This window comes from Eretmochelys imbricata, chromosome 10, assembly GCF_965152235.1.
Source record: "Eretmochelys imbricata isolate rEreImb1 chromosome 10, rEreImb1.hap1, whole genome shotgun sequence".
In the NCBI taxonomy this organism is placed as follows: domain Eukaryota; kingdom Metazoa; phylum Chordata; order Testudines; family Cheloniidae; genus Eretmochelys; species Eretmochelys imbricata.
The window spans coordinates 66,760,967-66,784,420 of NC_135581.1; the positions used below are offsets into that span (position 1 = coordinate 66,760,967).

At 41.2% G+C, this 23,454-nt stretch overlaps 1 protein-coding gene across 1 annotated transcript in view; it reads right to left on the reverse strand.

Annotated features, from left to right (window-relative positions):
- Nucleotides 1-496: 496 nt before the first annotated feature.
- Nucleotides 497-23,454, reverse strand: part of HOMER2 (homer scaffold protein 2) — a 103,998-nt gene continuing 81,040 nt past the window's right edge. Inside the window, exons 5-9 of the mRNA XM_077828538.1 lie at nucleotides 19,783-19,922; nucleotides 15,896-16,052; nucleotides 12,849-12,959; nucleotides 6,968-7,048; nucleotides 497-685 (exon numbers count right to left, since the gene is read on the reverse strand). Of these exons, the coding sequence (XP_077684664.1) occupies nucleotides 497-685; nucleotides 6,968-7,048; nucleotides 12,849-12,959; nucleotides 15,896-16,052; nucleotides 19,783-19,922 (678 nt within the window). The remainder of the gene's footprint in view (nucleotides 686-6,967; nucleotides 7,049-12,848; nucleotides 12,960-15,895; nucleotides 16,053-19,782; nucleotides 19,923-23,454) is intronic.

Below are 23,454 nucleotides of genomic sequence, written 5' to 3' on the forward strand. Positions count from 1 at the left end.
ATATCTACTTAGAGGGATTTGCTACACTTGACTGCAGCTCAACTCAGACACATTTTACCCAACTGATTTACACATGGCAGGAGCCCCCTCTAATCTTAACTCCACTCCACTCAACAAAAGAAATAAAATTGCACGTTGCTAGGAGTATTGATAGTATTGTTTTCTGTTTCTATGGTTGCAACAGCCCTTAAGAAAGATATAAATTTCCCTGCAACAACTAACTGCATATTCATATAAGGTAGATCTAGTTCCAGATTCCTGAGACAGAATCTTCCACCTCTTCACAAACCCAGAGCAGCCATATAAATCATTTCTCTTCTCAACAGAATTCAGTGAGCAGCACAACTGGTTTGAAAAAACACACCAAATTTTCAGCCTGTATGTACAGAAACAATACCAACAAGTGGAATATTCTAGTCAAATTTTGTAAAATACACATTTGGGATCAACAAAACACCAAACATTCAGACCCTAGATTACAAAAATCTGTTGCCGTCTAGTTGTCAACTCCCAGTTTAGACAGTCCTTGTCGGAAGTCATGTAGTTCATCTATCTTCCCATCTAGTATGTCTAAAAAATTCTTTAATTCAGTTTTAAGGCTGTTCTGTCTCTGTTTGTTCTCTTCAACATCTGTCCTTAGTGTTCTGACTTTCTCCTCCAGGTCTCTGTTCTTTTTCTCAGCAGCCTTAAAAAAAGAATAGAAAGAAAAAACAACATGCATCTTAGAGAAGATGGATGAACATTTACTAGAGCAAAGTAACAATACCACGCAGACTTTAAACGTTTTGCTTTGACTTTCTATTAGTCTGCCTAATACAAACACCTCTGGAAGCAATTTTAACAGGATATATTTTTTTTTTAATTTGACTAATGCAGGGAAGGATACAGATTAAGTGGAAAAGATGCTTTGCATTAGATTTTGTCATTTGGTTGATATCTTTAAATTCTGCTGGATTTAAATTGTGGACTGTGCATACATTGCTACAGTTGCAAAATTAGTCTCTGTGCCACAAAATTATCTATGGTGGTTTAGCTTTGAAAAATAAGCTTTTACAAACATCCCCTGAGAAATAATGTCGCTTTATTAGGTTCTGCAGGATTTCTTTTTAACTCCTTGGCTGAATACTTAAGCATATAGTCAGTGAAAACAACTTAATGCTCTCCCACACTGCAGTTTGCTTTTTCTTTTAGAAAACCATGTTCTCTTATTTCATTAGCTTTCCTTTTGCTTTTCCTCATTTTAGGACAGTGTACATATCTAAACTTAAGTCTTCTTAAAACTTTAAATAATGAGCTTTATCATGTAGAAATGGCCTATGTTAATATCTTATTCCCACAGCTCACATTTCCCTCCCACCTCTTCAATAGTCTTTCCACTATTTTCACCTAGATGACCTTGTTTCATTTATTCTTTTTTCATGTGTTATGTTTATGGCGGTTTAAGCTTGTGAAAGTGTCAGACTAACAGCCTCAGAGTCCAAAGACCTTTATTTATACCCAGAACAGATATAGCACAAACAGGGAACAGCTCCCAACACACACCTTACCAAGGTGCCTCAGCCATAAGTAATCATTTCCAAGTGAGAGGGTAGTTCAGTTTCCATGCCCTTGCAGTTCTTGATTTTGCTGCTCAGGGTGGTAATTATGATGGTGACTTGGACTCAAATGAAAGCACTCACTTGTATAGCACAGGCCAAAACAACCATCAACTTGCAATGCCTTCTTGGTCACTACCACCCTATACCAAACCCATACCAGTTATCTAGACACTTCCTATCTCAAACCCTGGAACTATAAAGTGCCTCTGGTTCTTACTTTTTCCGGTATATTTACCCCTTAGCCACTGTTCCTTTTGTTGTGAGCTCTGCTAAGCTTGCCTCCACCACAACTTAACTGATGCCAAGAGGGATGAGTATCCTTCCATAAAAGCAAAATCTATTCAAGAAAGGCCAACACACAAAAGACTCAGCTGAAGTATTAGTTCAGTGCATAAGCCATTTCTCCAGTTAAATATTCAAGACGACAACAGATTTGGTGTTTTAGACTTTCCTCTACATTCTGTACAGGGCTAAGCACTGAGGGTGACTGATGAATCAAAAATTAATATCACTGAACAGATTAGACACAAATAACTAACTACAAAGTGAGATTTCACTATTAAAAATGTTTCTCCACTCTTTGTTCAAACAAGAACAAAACTGACCTCCTCTTCCACACTTTCCTTATCCATATTTACAGGGAGTGTCAAATGTTGAAAAATAATTCATTGCTGAAAACATGGCCACATGCTTTTTAGTTTTACTGTCCCAAATATTCATAAAATCTGGACATAGTATGTTTAACCAGGGAACCATACCGCTGTCTCTGAGCTCAACAAAGAAGCTGGAGGCACTGAAGAATATAAAGAGATGTGGGGAAAAGGGAGAAACTCTTTAGCTAAATCAATTCTAAACAGAGTCTTTTACTCACCCCTCCCTTTAGATCCTCACATCTAGGCCATGTGTAGATCTTGCCACCTCTTCCTGTATAATACCTCTAAGATCTGACTTCTCTTCTCCCTCAAAACAGCTCCATTTTTCATCCACTTCTCAACTACTGCAACCTCCTCTCCAGCTTTGACATGTCCCATCTCACCTCACTTATATCCATTCAGAACTGTTGCAAAAATCATTTCCCCAGATTGTCGCTTTGACCACATTACCCCTCTCTTTGCATCCCCCTGTAGGCTCTCCCATCCCTGCAGCATAAACACAAATTACTAGTCTTGCTTTTAAGGTTCTACACAGTTGATCCCTGCCCTATCGATCATCTCTTACATGCTACTGAGCTGTCGAATCTGGAATCTGCTCCACCAGTGATGCCAGTCTTCATCACCCATTTGTTTAAGTTTTGAACACATGTGCGTAGAGGGAGCTTCCCATAAACATTCACAAAGGTCACTTCATCCTACTTCAAATCTCTCCTTAAAACCTTCCCTGGCCATTTCCTTTGCCAAAATGATTATGGTTAGATAGCTGATGTACTGTTACCTCTGTTTATCAGACTGATCAGTATTGTCTCACTGTTTTCTTGTGTTTCCCCCATGTGTTTGTTGCATCCTTGATTTAGTCCTATTTGGAACACAAGATTTGGTTCAAGAGATAACGATACCTAAATCACTTGGTAATGGTCACCATAATATAATTAAATTTAACATCCTTGTACAGGGGTGCAGGAAGTAGGGGTTCTGGGGGTACGGTAGCTTGAAGTGGTTTCCATCATATACAAGGTTTACAGTTTTATTCAATGGCTTTCAGCATCCACACTTTAAAAACTGCTCCAATGCCACTGTCCTTGTAGGGCAGAAAAATACCCCAAAAATTCCACTACAGTAACATTTAACTTAAAAAAGGGAACTACACAAAAATTAGGACACTTATTAGACGTAAATTAAAGGAAGCTGTCACGTGGTTTAAATGCCTGCAAGCAGCACGGGGACTATTTAAAAACACTATATTAGAGACTCAGACTCAATGCATACTCCAAATCAAAAAAGACAATAAGAGGACCAAAAGAATGCCACCATGGCTCAAAGCAGAGTAATGAAGGCTATCAGAGGCAAAAAGGCATCCTTTAAAATTTGGAAGTCAAATCCTAGTGAGAGCAACAGGAAGGTGCTCAAACTGGCGGATGAAGTGTAAGAGTATAAAAAGGCAGACCAAGAAAGCATTTGAGAAGCAATCTGCAATAGATGCAAAAACTAACAGTAAGAATTTTTTAAGTACATCAGAAGCAGGAAGCCTCATGAACAGCCACTGGGGCCTCTGGACAACCAAGGTGTTAATGGGGAACTCAAGGAAAACAAGGCCACTGCAGAGAAGCTAAATGAATTCTTTGCATCAGTCTTTTCTGTAGAGGATGTAGGGGAGATGTCAAGAAGGATATCTCTGATGTGGGTAATATATCTGAAGAACTGCCCCACCCTGACGTGTCAAAAGAAGAGGTTTTAAAACAAACTGATAAATTAAACAGTAATAAGTCACCAGGACCAGATGGTATTCACACAAAAGAGTTCTGAAGGAACTCAAATGTGAAATTGCAGAACTACTAACTGTAGTCTGTAACCTATCATTTAAATCAGCTTCTGTACCAAATGACTGGAAGGTAGATAAATGTAACACCAATTTTAAAAAGTGCTCCAGAGGCAATCCTGCCAATTACAGGCCAGGGAGTCTAACTTCAGTCCCAAGCAATTTGGTTGAAACTACAATAAAGAACAGAATTATCACACACAAATAAACATGATTTGTTAGGGAAGAGTCAACACAGCTTTTGTAAAGGGAAGATATGCCTCACCAATGTAATAGATTTCTTTGAGGGAATCAACAAGCATGTGGACAAGGGTGATCCAGTGGATGTAGCGGACTTGAATTTTCAGAAAGCCTTTGACAAGGTCCTTCACCAAAAGCTCTTAAAGGAAACTAACCAGTCATGGGATATGAGGGAAGATTCTTTCATGGATCAGTAACTGGTTAAAAGATAGGAAACAAAGGGTAGGAATAATGGTCAGTTTTCACAATGGAGAGAAGTAAACAACAGGGTCCCTCAAGGACCTATACTGGGACCTGTGCTGGTCAACATAATCATTAATAATCTGGAAAAGGGAATAAACAGTGATGTGGCAAAGTTCATAGATGACACAAAATTATTCAAGATAGTTAAGTCATGGGCGGTGGGTGAGCCCCCATTTTGGGGAAGCTAACCTACCATCCCCATCCCGCCACATGTTGGAGCCCTAAAACCTGCCCATAACAGGAGGAGTCCTGAGGGGCCCCCTCCACCACGACCAGAACAGCCATGGCTAGCCCACCCCAGGCCGGTCCCCCCAACCCCAGTGCCAGGCCGAGCCACTCCCCCAGCGAGCACCAGGCCAAGTCGCCCCCTGCCTGAGTGCCAGGCAGAGGCAGCGACCTCTACCCCTGTCCAGCTAGTGGCTCCAGTGCCCACTGTTTGCTCGCAGCATCCCTCCTCACTCCTCCACCAGACCCCCGCGCCCGCCGCTTGCTCGCAGCATCCCTCCTCACTCCCCCACCCCTGAGGAGAAGCAACGCAGCGAGCATCATGGACTGGGGGGGCGGGGAGGTGGAGTGCATGTAGATAGGGGTGGTTGTGCCAGGGAAGGCCAAGCCCTTCCTTGGCCTATTATACCCACTGCCCAAGAGTTAAGTCCAAAGCAGACTGTGAAGAGCTACAGGAGGATTTCAGAAAACTGGGTGAGTGGGCAACAAAATGGTAGATGAAAATCAACATTGGAAAGTGAAAAGTAATGCACATTGGAAAAAATAATCTGAACTACACATAAACAAAGATGGGTTCTAAATGAGCTGTTACCACATAAAGATCTTAGAGTCACTGTGGATTGTTCTCTGAAAATTTCCACTCAATGAGCAGCAGTGGTCAAAAAAGGCTAGGATCTATTAGGAAATGGATAGAAAAGATGACAGAAAATACCATAATGCCACTACATAAATCCATGGTGAGCCCACAACTTGAATACTGTGTCCAGTTCTGTTTGCCCCATCTCAAAAAGGATATAGTGGAACTGGAAAAGTTTCAGAGACGGGCAACAAAGATGAAGAAGGGTATGGAGTGGCTTCCATATAAGGAAAGACTAAAAAGATTAGGGCTATGCAGCTTCAAAAAGAGATGACTAGGAGGTGATATTATAGGAAGTCTATAAAATGAATGATGGGAGAAGTGTTATTCACCCCCTTCCCACAGTGCAAACACCAGCATCACCTGATAAAATTAACAGGCAGCAGATTTAATACAAACAAGGAGGAAGTAGTTTTTCCACACAATGCACAATTAACCTGTGGAAGTCATTGCCCTGGGATGTTGTGATGGCCAAAGCATAACTAGGTTCAAAAAAGAAATAGGTAAGTTCATGAAGGGTAAGTCCATCAATGGCCATTAGCCAAGATGGCCAGGAATGCAACCCCATGCTTGGGCGACCCTAAACCTCTGATTCCCAGAAGCTAGGAGGGGGAAGATGGGGAAGACAACTGCCCTTTTCTGTACACTCTCCCTGAAACTTTGGTACTTGCCATGGCTGGAGACAGAATACTGGCCTAGATGGACTATTGGTCTGACCCAGTATGGCTGTTCTTATATACCTGTTGTTTGAATTCATACTTTTATTGTACAGGGCAGGGACTGTCTCTTTGTTCTGTGTTAGTATGGTATATACCATACTGAGGCCCAATCCATGACAGGGACCCCCCAGGTCCAAATTCTTGAATGCATCATTTTGATATATACAGTCAGAGTTCAAAAGCTTTAAAACCAACCAGATTCAAATACTTTGGTGATAGGGGGCTATATAAATATCTACATAAAAATACAGACAATGTATTGTGTTGAAAAAGGCTACCCACCATATAAATACCTTTTGTATGAACTTCTCCCCAACATTATGTAACTTAGTTGTTGGTTTTTTTTAAACAAATAACTTTTCTTCTTTTCTCTTTCTTTTATAATAATTAGCTTTAGCTGCCATCATGATGTTAGTTTAACTGACTTGACTACTCAAAATGGCCGTTTGGAAGGAGACTGGTGAATGCTTGCCAGCTCTTGTAGGTGAAGCAGTCACTTCTAGTAGCACTGCATATGAGGCGAGGCAATGCAAGGCAAGGACGGCATAAAATGCTGGATATAGAATATCCTGGAGTCTGCCAGGTGACAGTTGCAACATGATCCCAGAGTAGCAACTTCTTCAGATAACCAGGCAGAGATAGAAGCTATCTATAATTACTTCTAATTCTGTGGCAGCCACAGTACATTTTGTATGTAATCAGCATTAACTTTTATGAATTGAGGGTCTCTTTATCAGTTAAGTTACAAACAGGTAAAAATATATAAACATGAGAAATACAAAACAAAATGTCCCTTCCACTGTATTTAGATCAATTTCTTTGCTGAACTGTACCTGTAATTTCTGAGATACAGATTCACATTCTGTCATTAGCTGGGGTATAATTTCACCCTGTTTTCGAAGATCCTCCAGTTCCTATTAAAAAAAAAAAAAAAAAAGGAAAATTATAACAAGCTTCAATTTGAAAAAAAGGTAATTTGAAGCTGTGAAATTACTTTGCACAAGTATATTGTATGCCACACAACATTGGGATTTAAAAATAACTGAAAATAATGTTTTGGCTTTATAAATGGCAGTTGTTAATTTAATAAATTAAATATAATAATATTCATTTTTGCAACACATTTAATCAATCATTTCTTGACTACATAGTTTCGACATCTGAACATAATCTAATCTCCAGCTAGTTACGTTTATGAATTCTCACTACACATAGACACATACTCAATGAGACAGGGAAATCTGAAACGCAATAATGCTAAAAAGAGACCTAGCAGACAGCAAATTAGGTATGAGTTTGCAATGGTATATGGCAGTGAAAAAGGTCACTGGAATTTTGAGCTGTAAATGTAAAACATCACAGAGCACGGAGATAACAGACCTAAGCATATACATATATAGCTCTGAGCAACACCACCTGGGATACTGAATTCAACTCTGAGCGTCACATTACCAGAATAATATGGACAAACAGAAAGGAGTTAGAAATGAGCAACAAGACACATAGGTGGCTACAGAGATGGATTGAAGAGGAAAGTTAAAAAGAGTTTGTTGCTCTGCTAACAGCAAAGGCAGTGGTGACGTGGGGAACATATTTGAAGAACGTAAATACCAAGGGCCAAATCATCCCCCTCCCTCATTTAAAGCTGCAGAAATGGACTTTGAGTGAAAATACCCACAAAGATCTGCTCCTGGAGATTTCCCCTAGAGTCCAGGAGGAGGCAGGCTGCAATCTGTGGAGCAGGCTACAGGATCTGCCTCCAAACATGTCTTTTATTTCCTCAAATATTCTAAAAAAATAAATAAAGATAAAACGTGTCCAGCCTCATCAGTTCTTGGTCTAGTTTGATATAGGATAGCCAAGCCATATCACACATCACAAGTAGAGTTGTGGGATATGTGACATCTTGTCTTCCAGGTACTTGTGATCTCACAGCAGAATAAGAGTATACGTATCCCACACACTACCATAAAATTATGCAACAAAAAACATTTCCTCAATATCTCCAGATTTTGTTCCCCCAGGTACTATACCATTTCTCAAATTTCAGTTCCAACCCAACTTTTAAAAGAATCTGGTCTATTCCACAGTGGTTTTTTTTATTTGCTTCCAAAATTTTTGCCAAAAATACCACTACACAGAGACATTGAGCTTTCTCGATGAGCGATTCTGGTATCCAGGACATCTCCAATATTCTGTGTGTTCTTCTCCAACTTTGTGACCATTACTTTACAGTATTAACTGAAAGGCTCAAATTGCTTGTTAGCATGGCCTGTTTCTGACCATCACATTGAAATCAATTAAAAGAGGCTTCTAATGCAAGGGTAGCAGGCACCTACCCAGATATGCAAAAAAGCTGCTAACTGTGACACAGAGGCTCTACTACGGTGTGTCAACAAGTCTTGTCAGGCCTGACATAATCACTACACCTCCCACAGTGGGGTCACGATATTGATTTAAAAGATGACATATAATAGATTGTTTGAAATCTAACAGCACAACGGCTATTACAGTCATGGTGAACGCTTTGTAACAACTCTGTAGATGAAATTATGGATACTCTCTGATATTATGTCCTGGAAACTGTAAACAAAGATGACAAAACAGGTTTTTTAAATATAAAGGACAATGAAAATATGGCGGCAGATGCCCTGTCAGGAAAGAGGACTCTGACCTGCTGCATCCGGGCAGCCAGTGGCTAGCCCTGCTGCAGCTTTGTAAGGGGGGAAGTGTGACCCTACGAGCATCCAGGGCCAGAGGGCAAGGATTTGTGTTGGTATCAGGTGATGAGTTTCAGTTGGCCTGACCAATTCAGTGTTCCCCAACTCTAGTTATAATCTGTATCTAAAACGTGTCAAGTAATAGGTCATTGGAAAACGAACACCACACTGATCATTAATATACTTGTGTGATGGATATATACAGTGTGTATTAAGAGTTATAGATATATGTTGGAATGATTACTAAAATATGTTTAAGCCAGGCATGTCAGGGGTAGTTGGTAAACAAGTCTGTCCTAGACAAAGGAATGTTTGCTTCTCTGACCAGCCCCATCATCAAACACAATGAAGGTCCAATTTACATATTAGATAAAGAAAGCTATCAAGGTAACAAATAGGGGAGGAGACAGCATGGCATCTACACCCAGCAGGAAAAAAGCGTGGTCCAGGATTTATTTTTCAAAGAATACACTGCAAAGATTTACTGGTTTATAAAGACAAGGGGTCTGAACCTCACATGATAACCAACTGAATTAACTGATTGTAAACAATATCACTGTACTATAAAAGTTTATCAAGTGAGGTATTTTATTGAAGCCTAAGATTCACTGACGATTAATATTATCGTAAAAATGTATGTATTAACACTATATATGGATACTTATTGATATTAGGCCTTACAGTATGTCCAAACAAAGGGAGAAACACAGGTCTTTCCCAGACAGGAGGGAACATAGCAGCTATTTATCTGTCTCCTATGTAAATTAAGCAAATTAATAGAAGCCTTATATACATGCCAGGGAGTGGGAAGCCCCACAGCATGAGGTCATCCTGCCTCTTTAAGCAAGATTGTTGAGCTTTGGAAGTTATAAGCAAAGACAGAAGCCATCTTTAGCATCCATCACTAGATGGACACAAGAACTCTTGCAAAATGAGAAAGATGTGTCCTTCTACCAAGGAGGGGTTGAAGTCTCTAGGAACTGAATATGAGTGAGAAATCTGCTTAGGCAAAGATCTTTCACCAAGGAAGACAAGGGAAGCCAGCATCTTGTACTTCTGTAAAAGGTCCGGATGGAAGAAAAGTCAGCCCTGGCTGAAAAGGAAGGAAGGAAGACTGGTGACAGAAACCATCTTGAACAAAGCCTGTACTCTTCTAGTTTAAGTTTTTAGAGTTTTAGGTGCAGATTTTCACTTTTTTTTGCTTGTGACCCTTTCCAAATTTATTCCTTTTACTTGTTAACCTATGTCTTGTTGTTAATAAATTTGCTTTATTTTTACCATAAATTAACTCAGTGCTGTGTTTGAAAGAAAGGTGAATTTACCTCAGTTAATAAACTGTAATGTGCTTTTATCTCTTTAAAGGAGAAACAAACCTTATTTCTCTGAGCTGTCCAGGAGAGGGCTAGATACTTCAAAACGCACATGGTTTTGGGGAAATATGGGACTAGGAGTGTGATGGGGTCACCTTGTTGTTGTAAGCAAGGCTGGTAGAAGCCAGAGGGGGCTGCAGGGTGGTAGACAGGTTGGGGCGAGAGCTGCTGAACTAGGGATGTCTAGCACACAGATACTTAGGGTGTGACCTGCATACTTGTAGGTTGGCTGTGAGCATCTGAGACTGGAAGCTACAGAAGCAAAGCATTGTGAGGCACCCAAGGGTTGCAGAGCAAGTAGTGACAACTCAGAGTTCTAGGGTGTAACTCAGATCAGTGTGACAGTAACTCCCTATGTTTATTTTGAGATGTGAACCCCTATACATCTTTAAGCATTCTGATTCCCTTGTATAGGTCTGTGGCTCATATATCTTTTTCCCAATGCCTCTGCGCCTCTTTCCATCCCTTCATTTTTCTCTCCTCCCTTTATTGTTCCTCAAATGGACAGAATTTCAGAGGTGCTTCTTTTATGTCTGCATTTGTGAGCAGGCTCCATGCTGGTTTGCCTTGCAAAGCCAAGAGCAGCTTGTTTAGGGTGGTTTAGAGCTAATCAGAAATCCACTAATGTAAGAAACAGTCTGAAATCAGGCTGGTGCAGTTCATTCTCAAAAATGAATGGAAGCTAGGCCTGTAATATTCATGAGTCAATCAATTCTCTGGTTGATGTGGTGTCTGGAGAATGTGAACCTCAAGGAAAATGCTAGCACAAAGTAGGGGTTATTACATATGCTATTAGAGCAGAAAGGTTGGGAAAAAAGCATGACATTTTCCTTTGAAACTTGGTGCTGAAAACTACATTATATTTTTAACTGCGCATTAAAATCCATCTCCCTAACCTATCTCCTTGTACCATCTTAAAACTCCTTAATAGCACTGCTCTTTAGGAGTACCAGCTGAGAAGTTATAATGGCGCTAGACACGCTTCACTACATCTGCTGTCTGCGTTTGCTCTTGAGTCAGCACAGAACATTTGGTTTCTCCTATGGGGGGCGGGGGAGAACCTCAAAGATTCCATTATTTTTCCCCCTAGTCAGGGGCTATAAGTTTCCAACATCATTCGTCTTAGCAAAATGAATACCCTCTTGTCAAGGTTCCTTCCCCACTCTGAACACTAGGGTACAGATGTGGGGACCTGCATGAAAACCTCCTAAGCTTACTTTTACCAGCTTAGGTTAAAACTTCCCCAAGGTACAAACTATTTTACCCTTTGCCCTTGGACTTTCGCTGCCACCACCAAACGTCTAACACTGGTATTATTATTATTATTAGGAAAGAGTTCGTTTGGAAACGTCTTCCCCCCCAAAATCCTCCCAAATCTTACCCCCTTTTTTCTGGGGAAGGTTTGATAAAAATCCTCACCAATTTGCATAGGTGACCACAGACCCAAACCCTTGGATCTTAAGAACAATGAAAAAAGCATTCAGTTTCTTAAAAGTAGAAGAAAAAGTAAAAAAGAATCACCTCTGTAAAATCAGGATGGTAAATACCTTACAGGGTAATTAGATTCAAAACATAGAGGATCCCTCTAGGCAAAACCTTAAGTTACAAAAAGACACAAAAACAGGAATATACATTCCATTCAGCACAGCTTATTTTCTCAGCCATTTAAACCAACAGAATCTAACGCATATCTAGCTAGATTACTTACTAAATTCTAAGACTCCATTCTTGTTCTGTCCCCGGCAAAAGCATCACACAGACAGACCCAGACCCTTTGTTTCTCCCCCCCCTCCAGCTTTGAAAGTATCTTGTCTCCTCATTGGTCATTTTGGTTGGGTGCCAGCGAGGTTATCCTAGCTTCTTAACCCTTTACAGGTGAAAGGGTTTTTCCTCTGGCCAGGAGGGATTTTAAAGGTGTTTACCCTTCCCTTTATATTTATGACACCTCTAAACTAAGATGAGAGATTTAGGAATTCTGAATGAAACTGTCAGTAACATCCTCTAATTTTAATCTCCATCTTGGACTTAATTCTTAAAATCAGAAGGTATGGGTGACAAAATGGTAAAATATAAGACTCCACAGAAAGAGAGCCTCCCCTGTCTTAACAAAGATACTAAAAACTCTCTTGTAAGGGATGTTTTTTTACTGACAAACACCTGAAAGTCAACAGCTCCCCTCCTCCCATATGGTAAAGCGATTGGAGTAGGGGACTGAGAACAGTGATTCCGAGATTCTGTTCTCAACTCACTTGCTGTGTGACTATGAATGTACTATTACTTACCTGTCTCAGCAGGTGTTATGCTGTTTAACCAATTAATGGTTTTAAGGGGCACTGAGATCCTCAGAAGTGTAAAGTATAATTTTTGTTAACGATTGTCAAACTCAAATGCCAAATCAGATTAAAAATTCAGAACCTACAATGTTGTAAACGAGTGATTAGGGGACACGACTGACCTAGGAGGTCTAAAGAGTCTTACAGCAGCTAGAAAGAGCAGTAACTTTAAACGCTGGACTCCCTTTGATTGTGGTGACACATTGTATGTGTTGCTTTGTGTAGTCAAAAGCAGATGGGCCCACTCTGACTTTAAAGAATTTGTGCCATTTCTAAGTTTATTTTACTTACTAGTTCTTTGTCTTGAAGTTCTGATTCCAGTTCCTGGAGGCGCCTGTTCAGCTGTGCATTTCTTTCCTTCTCTTTATTTATTTCATTGCATTGTTCCTCCAGCTCTTCAATCTTTAACAAAAGATCATAGCAAACTCCAATTCTCTGCAAATCTAGGGGCAGATCCTCAGCTGGTGTAAACTGTCCCAGCTCCACTGGAATCAACGGAGGTACGACAATTCACATGAGCTAGGATCTGCCCCCCTAGAATATACCAGTTAGTACAACAGTTCAAAGTTACCACTGTTATATTTAAAATTAAGAACAACAAAGTAACCCAATTACACACACTCTAGGGAGCCTCATAGGGTGCATTTATTGTATCTCACGTAATGCCTTATGTAATTACATAGGACTGTGCAAAGCATTGGAATGTCATAATTAGTAATGAAGAGCAACGGATGGGCATAAATTTGCACTTCCATTTTTATGCAAGTATGAGCCAGTAATCTATGGGTTTTTTCAAATATGGTATGAGGAAGTAAGCTCTCTAGAGTTCCCAACATCATCTCCTCAGGGCCTGTCTATTATTCCAGGAGGAATAAGAGGGCTGGATACAGCATTAAAACTTAGCCAGAAGGATTAGTACAGTGTGACAGATGGTGCTTTGTTCTCTCACACAGGAAATGAGCTTGCTGATTCCACACTTCTTCTAGCCATCTCTGGACTCAGATCTTGTGTGCTGCACTGCTCGTAGGCCACCAGGCTCTCTCATTAACATATTTTTAATTCTCAGCGTTGGGTTACTCTGGGACTGTACTTGGCATCATTTTAAGGTAGATCAATGTGCAAAACTGTCTAACTCAATTAACACAGGAGAGAGAATTTCCCAGCACCCCATGCTTGGTGCAGCACCAATGCCTATTCAGAAACCTACTTGAGAGAAGAAACAGAGAAGAATCTCTCTCTCTGCAGGAAGATCAATGACACCATATGCAGACAGTGGGGCTATATGAACCACAGAAAGCATCTGACAGTTGGGCTATAGGTACCTTAACCACTGCGCCAGAATAAGGAAGCATTTTGTGAACCTGCTCATTTTTGACTACACTTAGAGAGAAGTGGCACGTTTGCACCTGGTCATGTTAATGAAAGGAACTTTTTCCTATGTAATATTACACAAAAGCAAATGTTGAGTAAATAAATTTTGTTGCATGATATGCTATTTAACTGTAATCTACTATTTTGATCAGCTATTTCTCCCTTATACATAAAAGAGACCTTCACTGCTAGCCTTAACAATGAACTATTAACTCTTTGCTCTAGGAACCTGATTTATCTAACAACCTAATATTACCTTGATGCTAACAATTAGTTTCAGGCAATCTTGACACCCAGCATGGGTTAAGTCGTAGTCTAAATACAGTGAAAGCTTGTTGTGAAGCACTGATTTGCTCTATTGGAATTATCTCCACATTCTGACAGTGACATCCTCAAACAGCACACAAACAGATATAAAATCTCCATCTTGCAAAGACAGAGTGAAATCCAATAGGCATTTTAGTGCCCTGACAGACAGGTAAATCAGGTTACATCTGCCTATCAGTGGCACTCCCACCAGCTACGACATTCTTCACCTGGAGCCAAGTGGCATGCTAAAAGGAATGAAAGTCATACCTACTCCTGAAAACAATCGAAAATCAAAAATCACTTGCAATCTGCTCTGTACATTGAATGCCCCAGTGATCTGTATGAGTGAAAGGCAAAAACAGCAGCAACAACAGGACCCAGCTTTTTGGAAAGTAACTTAAGATCAATAGGCTGAAATTATCACTACAAGCAGTATTCACAGAAACTGAATTCCCACTGTATTCAGCAGACTTGTACTAGTGCGTGGGCCAATTACAAGCTTTTGATAGATAGCATCATATTATTTTAGAGACAGTACAAGCTACTATTCTAAGCTAGGGTTTTTAAAAATCTAAATTTACATCTCCCAAGTGTTCTCTCTTGTGGTTCACATTCAATCCCTGTACTACAGTGCTGTGAAATTACACGCTCAGTAAGGAAGGGAAAAAGGCTTTTGGCAACAATCTCCAACAGGCTTATGGAGTTGAAATACGCTGCTTTGAAGCTGGTGGGCCTGATTCGCAGCCTGGCTCCTCCTCCTCCCCCCTTTTTGTGTTTACAGTATTGTGGGTACAACTCATGTCATCACTTAGCTGTCTGATTTTGAGATTTAATTAGCATTATTGAATGGTTTAAACCAGCCAACTTACTACAATGAGTGAGCACAAGGCATCAATATGCTTTAGCTAAAAAACTTATAAGAAGAGTACACTACGGTAATTGTCTTCATTGCAGTTCTCTTTCTTCTCATCCTACCCAACAGCACGGACAGACAGTATTATAGCTCCACCAACCAGGGAGCATGGACTCCTGGGTGATATGTAAATTGGCTCTCAGTTCTTTGCCTCCTGCATCCTGGAAGCAAGGAGAAGTAGCCATCTCCATCTCCTCTACTCCATTCTTCCTCTCTTTTTGCCTTCTAGCACAAGGAAAGAAGATGAAGCAGCAGAGTAGACAGAGAAGAAGAACATGAGTACAAAAGAGATGCCACTGCTGTCTCTGTTCTGCCTAGGCTGAGAGAAGAGGAACATCAGAAAAGGTTTAGAAAGAACTAGATTATGGATTTTTAAGCTTAATTAATAATATTACAATAAATATATATTTCGAAATGATCATTCAAAGAGTTTGGGTCTGGATTTTATAACTGGTGGGAATCTGAACTTTGTTTTTTGCTTCTGACCCTTGGTGCTGCTGCTGACTGCCCTCCTCCACTTTGTTCAGTGCTTGGCTGCAGACTCCTCAGTAGCTTCTGGTGAGTATTTGGACAACCTAGTACTGCTGGTTATGTTTGTAAATATCATACAGCCTGGGCTGTTTGTGAGGACATTGGCTTGGGGCAAGGAAAGAGAAATAGGAGAGGAGTCTCCAAGCCAGGGTTCTCTGGCATTTCAACTGGTGCTCTAGGGTTCATTTTATTCTATCCAACCCACTCATGTTACCTTGTTCCTGAGTTGATCATTCTCTTCCTTGCATTCTGAAAACTGTTTTTTCCAGTGTTCTACACTGGCAACAGATTCTTGGAGTGCAGAAGTCAGCCTGGCATTGCTCTCCCTCAGAGTCTGCAGTTCTGTTTCCCATTTCTTTACATTGGAAGAACTGAAAACAACGAACTAGAGTTAGAGTCACTAGTGCTTTAGTTCCATTTATTACTCTGTGAGAACACCTGATTGCAATGGTGGGTGGCAAGCTGAATTAGATACAGTATTCTAGTGCAATGCCCACTGCACATTGACCCTCTGTCACAGAGAATATCAGACCTACTCAAGTGTATATGATTACTTATCTCTAATGAACAGCCCAAAGACAATACAAGTCCTAGAGCTACTACATCTAGCATAACAGATGCTCTGTTAATTCAAGTTGGAGGAGCTTGTGCTTTTGGATGTGAGGTTTAGTTTAGATGTGTGGTGTCTGCTGTTTGCAGTCATGAATTTTTACAGCATTCTTTACTTCCTGTCCTAAGCTGTACTGAAGTGTAGCTGTGAATTGTTAAACAGTGGCTGCATTTCAGGTGGTACCAGCACATAGTGTACATATCAGTTTATAAAGCATGTTGGGATCTTTCAGGATGAAAGATAATACTATAGTATTTTATATAGTAAGCCAAGAAAAATATATATACTCTGTAGGTAAAATACACTTTCACTTCTTTTCTTTGATTTTAAATATCTATATAGCTTTAAAAATATTACTATTGAAGAACTAAACATCCTAGGACCTTCCAAGCTCCTGAAGTAAAGGGTGGGTGATGTACCTTTTAAAGAGGTGAGGGACAATGGATGGAGAAAACTGAAAGCTTCTAGTATCTGAGTTACTAGCCTGTAGAAGTGACTACAGCCAGTAGGAATAAAAAAATTATCCTATTAAAAATTCAAAGGAGGGTTGATGTACTTCACCTGTCGGGAATGGTCTAGATCAGGGGTCAGCAACCTGCGGCATGCGTGCCAAAGGTGGCACGCTAGCTGATTTTTAGTGGCACTCTGCTGTCAGCCAGGGTCCCGGCTGCCGGCCCCACTCAGCCCGCTGCCAGCCTGGATGGACGGAACCCTGGGCCGGCAGCAGGCTGAGCGGGGTGGGACTCCGGCTGGCAGAGGCCAGCGGACGGAACCCCAGACTGGCAGCGTGGGCTGAGTGGCTCTGGGGTTCTGTCCGCCAGCCCCTGCCAGCTGGGGTCCTGGCCACCAGCCCAGGTCAGCCTGCTGCGGGCCCAGGGTTCCGTCCACCCAGGCCGGCAGTGGGCTGAGCGAGGCTGGTGGCTGGGACCCCAGACCGGCAGCGCGGGCGGCAGACGGAACCCCAGACTGGCAGTGGGCTGAGCCACTCATCCCACTGCCGGTCTGGGGTTCTGTCTGCCGCCCACACTGCAGGTCTATGGTTCCGTCCGCTGGCTCCTGCCAGCCAGGGTCCTGGCTGCCAGCAGAGCTCAGCCCGCTGCCAGTCTAGGGTTCCGTCGGGGGGCCCCTGTAAATGTAAAATTTATTACTGGCACGCAAAACCTTAATTTAATGAAAACTTGGCACACCACTTCTCAAAGGCTGCTGACCCCTGGTCTAGATAATACTTAGTCCTGCCATGAGTGCAGGGGACTGGACTAGATGACCTCTCAAGGTCCCTTCCAGTCCTATGATTCTATGATTCATACTGTATGCAACCTTTGAATTGCTTATCGCAGGGGTCAGCAACCTTGGGCACGTGGCCCATCAGGGTAATCCACTGCTGGGCCGCAAGACATTGTATTTACTTTGATCGTCTGCAGGCACGGCCCCCCGCAGCTCCCAGTGGCCATGGTTCACCGTTCCCACACAATGGGAGCTGCGGGAAGTGGCGGCCAGCACACCAATGGGAGTTGTGGAAGGGTGGGGGGTGCCTGCAGATGGTCAACGTAAACAAAATGTCTCGCGGCCCACAAGCAGATTATCCTGATGGGCCGCGTGCCAAAGGTTGCTGATCCCTGGCTTATTGTATCATATGGCTTAAAAAAAAAAAAAACTTTAAAAAGCAACAAGTGACCCTGATATTTTTTTTCCTTTTTCACTCATGGGCATATTCATATGCTAGAGGCAGATGTGGCAAATAAGTTCCAAGAAGAGAATTATGGCATATTAATGTCACTGCTTAGAACATTCCAACTTTTTATTTTACTATGGCTACAAATTACCATGATTTGCCTTTTCAAATAATTTATTAAATCAAATGATACAAAATGTGATTTCAAGGCACACAGGGCACATTTTTAAAGTGGTGCTCAAAGTTTTTTAGAAAGCTATGTAAAGTTAAATTTTTTTCATTAATTTTTATGATGAACTAATAATTATCTTTTGTTATTTTAAATACCCTCACCTGTTTTCACAGCTAAAGTACACCCACTGAAACCGAAGAGAAGAGAAAATTGGCTTCACACAATATCAGCAGTCCTTGCTCCCCTTTGGCCTAAAATATTATCTGCATTCTTAAACCCACATGTCGATGGTTGGCAATGTGAGCTGGTATCACTAGCTAAAAGAGTTTACCTCATCATGCACCAAATCAGAAAGAAATGAAATGGTAAATCTCCCAATTTGACAAAAGTAGTACCTACTAAAGTCAGCTAATTCAATCATCTAATATGTGGTTTTAAATTGATGCAATAACATTTGAATAATTTCTGCTAATACTATTAACCTAGATATTGTAAGCTATGACTATTTAATATTCAGTGGTCTAAATTTTGTAAGCAAACCTTTGATGATTATTAATGTAAATGAAAAATATATAAATTTTAAACCTTTAAAGAGCAGACATTTTAGCAGTATATCAAAACGCCTCCCAATCTGTCAGCAATTTAAAGTTCACACGTGAAACAAAGCTTTTTTTTAGGAACACAAGTAAATTAGAAATTCATGAAGAGGTTTGCGAGCCACACGAGTTCAATCTGGTACGTGTATACCCCTGTCCTACCCCAGTGGCACCTACCCCACACTGGGCTCTAAAGGGTTAATAGAGCCCTAGGGAGGTTGCGCAGGAGGCAGCCAATCAGAGAAGGGCTGAAGGGAGCAGCCAATCAGGGCCAAGCAGGCCCATATAGAAAGGGAGCTACAGGGCAGAGGAGGGCAGTTCTCTGCTGGGAGCCCAGGGAGGAAGGATTGTGTCTCTGTAGGGCTGAGAAACAGCACTCTGGACAGATCAGTGCTACTAGCAGGAACCAGAGGAGTGAGAGTCACCTCCTGGCTGGCTGATGGGGTTTTCAGGCTGAGGCCCTGAGGCAAGGGCAAAGAGGATGCTGGGGCCACAAGGAAGTGGCCAGACAATTCACTAAAGTAGCCACTCAGGGAAGTGGTAGAACAACGGACTGCAGGTCCCCGGAGGGCTGTGTTGCTGAAGAGGACACTGCGGTCCTTGGAGAGACTCAGGTCCTAGAGCAGGAGTGATGGCGGTGAGGCACCACCCGAAAAGGGCACACTAACATGCAGACCTAATTCCCATGACAGCCAGCAGGAAGTGCCAGAGTGGTGAGTGAACCCTGTTACAAGTCCCTTATTGCTACAGAAACAACACATGACTATATGGGCTATGCTAAAATAGGACACATTTTTATTTCCCTTTACAATAATGTGGGTAATAGGCAGGCAATAACACAGATCCTATTACCACTTTTTTTGATCGCCTTCCCATTTTTTATGTAAGCTGTTCCTGTATCTACCTTGGTATCTGCCTTTTAACATGTATAGTAATTATTAGGTCAGATAGCGGTTTCCTTATTGAACCATCCCTGGATATGTATATGTAACCAATCCCAAAGAGTCACTCCACAGCCATCAGTGCAATTTAGATATTACAAGAGATTCACCTTTGGGCTAGAGCAATTTTCAGTTTGTCATTCTCACTTTTCAGATGTGCATCAGCAGAGCCACCATGAGATGCCTTCTCATCATCTGTTCCATTTATGCTGGATGCCCGAGTAGAAGATGGTGTTTCACGTCCAGATTCCTATAGCACAATCCACAGATTAGTGTTTAACATAAAATCATGGAAACGTAGGGCTGGAAGGGACCTCAAGAGTTTATCAAGTCCAGGCCCCTGTGCTGAGGCAGGACCACTTAAACATAGACCATCCCTCACAGGTGTTTGTCCAATCTGTTCTTAAAAATCTGCAACGAGAGGGATTCCACAATCTCCTGGAAGCCTATTCCAGAGCTTAGCTACCCTTATAGTTAGAAAGTTTGTCCTAGTAATTAACCTAAGTCTCCCTCGCTGCAGAGGAAGCCCATTACTTCTTGACGTGCCTTTTGTGGACATGGAAAACAGTTGATCTCTGAGTCTATCCTCTTTATAACAGCCCTTAACATATCTGAAGACTCAACAGACCCCTCTTCAAGCTTCTTTTTCAAGAGTAAGCATGCCCAGTGTGACCGAAAAACCTCTTGGTGCCAACTGGCAGAGGGTACACGGATGTTTATAGAGTTTTACCAGGATCCCTTGTGGCAGATGTATGTATATTCAATTTACCAGAAGGTGGCATGTGAGATATACCCAAGAGCCCACTGGTCATTATAATAACTGTGAAATGTATGTATGCATAATGTTTAAGGAATTGCGTATCAGTACTGAAAATTTTCATCGTAAAGTATGTGAGTTAAGGCACATCACCAGAAGGTGATAAAACAAGCTTCTGTCATGTAGGAGGGAAAAAAGACGCTTCTCTCTCTCTCTGGCTGGTCATGTGTCTATTCTGTATCGTCCGCTTTGCAATGGAGGCCTATTTGCATTACTGAGCCTGATGCTAAGCAGAAGATTGCAGATTCAACATGAGAGGAAAGCTTCAGGAAAACAGAAAAAAGCAAGAGGGTATCCCGTTTACAAGTAAAGACAGTGGATGTTTGGGGCATAACTGGAGGTACTGAGATACATTCCAGATCCTTCACCAAGAAGAAAAACTGTCAGTATGTTCTGCCTTGTGAAAGGACGGTCATGGCCAACCTGGCTGGAAAATACTGCAAAGACTTTGGATGAGCTAAATTTAATTAGAACAATATCTTGGTAGTTAAATCTAGGACTTAAAATGCATGTTATGATTTTATTTTACAGTTAACCATTTGTTTCCAATATTTTACTTGCTACTTCTCAAATCTCTATACTTCATTAAGTAAATTCTTACTAGTATTCACTGTAAACGTTATCTAACTGTTGTGTGTCAAATGGAGTGGTGACCTGAAGGGAAGCTAGTAAGCGGGTGTGGACTGCTTCATTGGGAGCAGCAAATCTGTGAATCCTGTGTGTAGTGGACCAGTGGCTGGTCACTCCAGGGGGACTCTTTGAGAGCTTGAGTCATAGAGTGTGCCTAACCCTAAGAGAGAGAGCAGGGCCTGTGTTGCCCATGGCCCCTGGAGTTGGGGAGCTGACCCCAGCATGCACAGACAAGCCTGCCTCACACTAAGGGCAGGTAGTAATGAGGAACTTTGCAATCCTGGGAACCCCCAGGGAACTGTGTCTCACAGCTTTTAATTTTTTCCTCATACATCAGGCTTTCTAACCCATTTATTATTTTTGTTACTCTCCTCTGGACTTGCTCCAATTTATCCACATCCTTCCTGAGGTGTGGTGCCCAGAACAGCACACAGTCCTCCAGCTGTGGCCTCACCAGTACAGTGGGACAATTACCTCCCAGGTCTAACAAATGACAGTCCTGTTAATGCATCCTAGAATGAAACTGGCCTTTTTTGTAACTGCATCACAGTGTTGACTTGTATTCAATTTGTGACCTACTGTAACCCCCAGAATCCTTTTTAGCCGCACAACCACCTAGTTATTCCCTATTTTGAAGTTGTGCATTTAATTTTTCCTTCCCAACTGTAGTAGTTTGCACTCCTCTTTACTGAATTTCATCTTGTTGATTTTAGACAAATTCTTCAATTTGTCAAGGTCATTTTCAATTCTAATCCTGTCCTCCAAAGAGCTTGCAACCTCTCTCAGCTTGATGTCATCTGAAAATTTTAGAAGCATACTCTCTACTCCATTATCCAAGTAACTAATGAAAATACTGAATAGTACCAGACCCAGTGGGAACCCACTAGAAATGCCCTACCAGTTTGTCAGCAAACCACTGATAACTACCTCTGAGTACAGTCTTTCAACCAGCTGTGCACCCACTAATTTGATCTAGCTCACATTTCCCTAGTTTGCTTATGAGAATGTCAAAAACCTTACTAAAATCAAGATATATAACATCTACTTCTTTCCCCTATCCACTAGGCCAGTCACCCTGTCAAAGAAGGAAATCAGATGGTTTGGCATGATTAGTTCTTGACAAATCCATGCTGGCTATTCCTTATAACCCTATTATCCCTCTAGGTACTTACAAACTGATTGTTTCATGATTGGTTCCAGTATCTTTCCAGGTATCGAAGTTAGGCTGACTGGTCTATAATCGCCCCTCCCCCCAGCATCTTTGTTCCCCTTTTAAAACATATGCCTACTTCCCTACCCCCCTCAAAAAAACCTCAGTGTCACTGAAAGGAAGTAAGCATTTACTTTTGTGACATAACATACTAGGTATGTGACACAAAATGCAATGGCAGATTACCTGGCTTGGCCTATTCGAGGTAATGCTGTTGTCTGGGATGCCACTGTTTGTGGCCCAGACAAAGTAGTAAAAAAGTTTCTCTTCTTGTCAATCAAAATGCAGTCCTATCTTTATCTTCACATTGACTTTATCGGTACAAGTAAATACAGGTATCATAAGAGGTCATATTATATACCATGTCGTGTTATATATTTGCACTAAGCAAGAACATTTCTGATTCCCTTTAAGTAATGACAGATAGCTCCTTATCTGAGCCTAGTGATTCCCCCAATGTGCACCAGTAGCCACTGGGACTGGTGAATAGTGACCCTCACATCTGTGCTATTTGTAACCTTGTCTCATGTCAAGTCAGTGAGACCAGGAAATAAAGACCAGTCTCTTATCAGCTCTCACATGCATTACATTTTCATGGCATACTAGACTATACACAGATTGTAACAGTAAATGTAATATTTAAAGAAGAACATTTAAAACACAGAACAGTAATAAAAAAAACTATCACAATGAAGTGCCCTGGGGGCAAAAGGCAACCTCTTTTCAAAGAGAAAAAATATAATTTACAAAGTTTGCAAAATTTTCCAGAAGAATATTTTAAAATCAGTTTAAGCTACTGGAGCAAAGAAATACTACTGGAAGTTGTGAAGTACCAAAAAAAAAGAGGACACTTTCCTACTCCCAAGAGATTAACATCACACACTTTTTACCAGTGGTCAATTAACTTCCTTTGCTTTACATTAGACTCAATGGCCACAATTTTTTTTTTTTTTTAAAGCATCTAATGTCAGGCTTCTAAGTCTGGTTTAGGGATCTAAACAAGGGGATTGATTTTCAGAAGAAATGAACACTAAGTAGTCTCACTGATGTCATAAAGGCTCTTCTGATTGTGTAGTTGAAGTAATCACTAAATAGAAGTTATTCTAACTTTCCTCCAAAGCAACA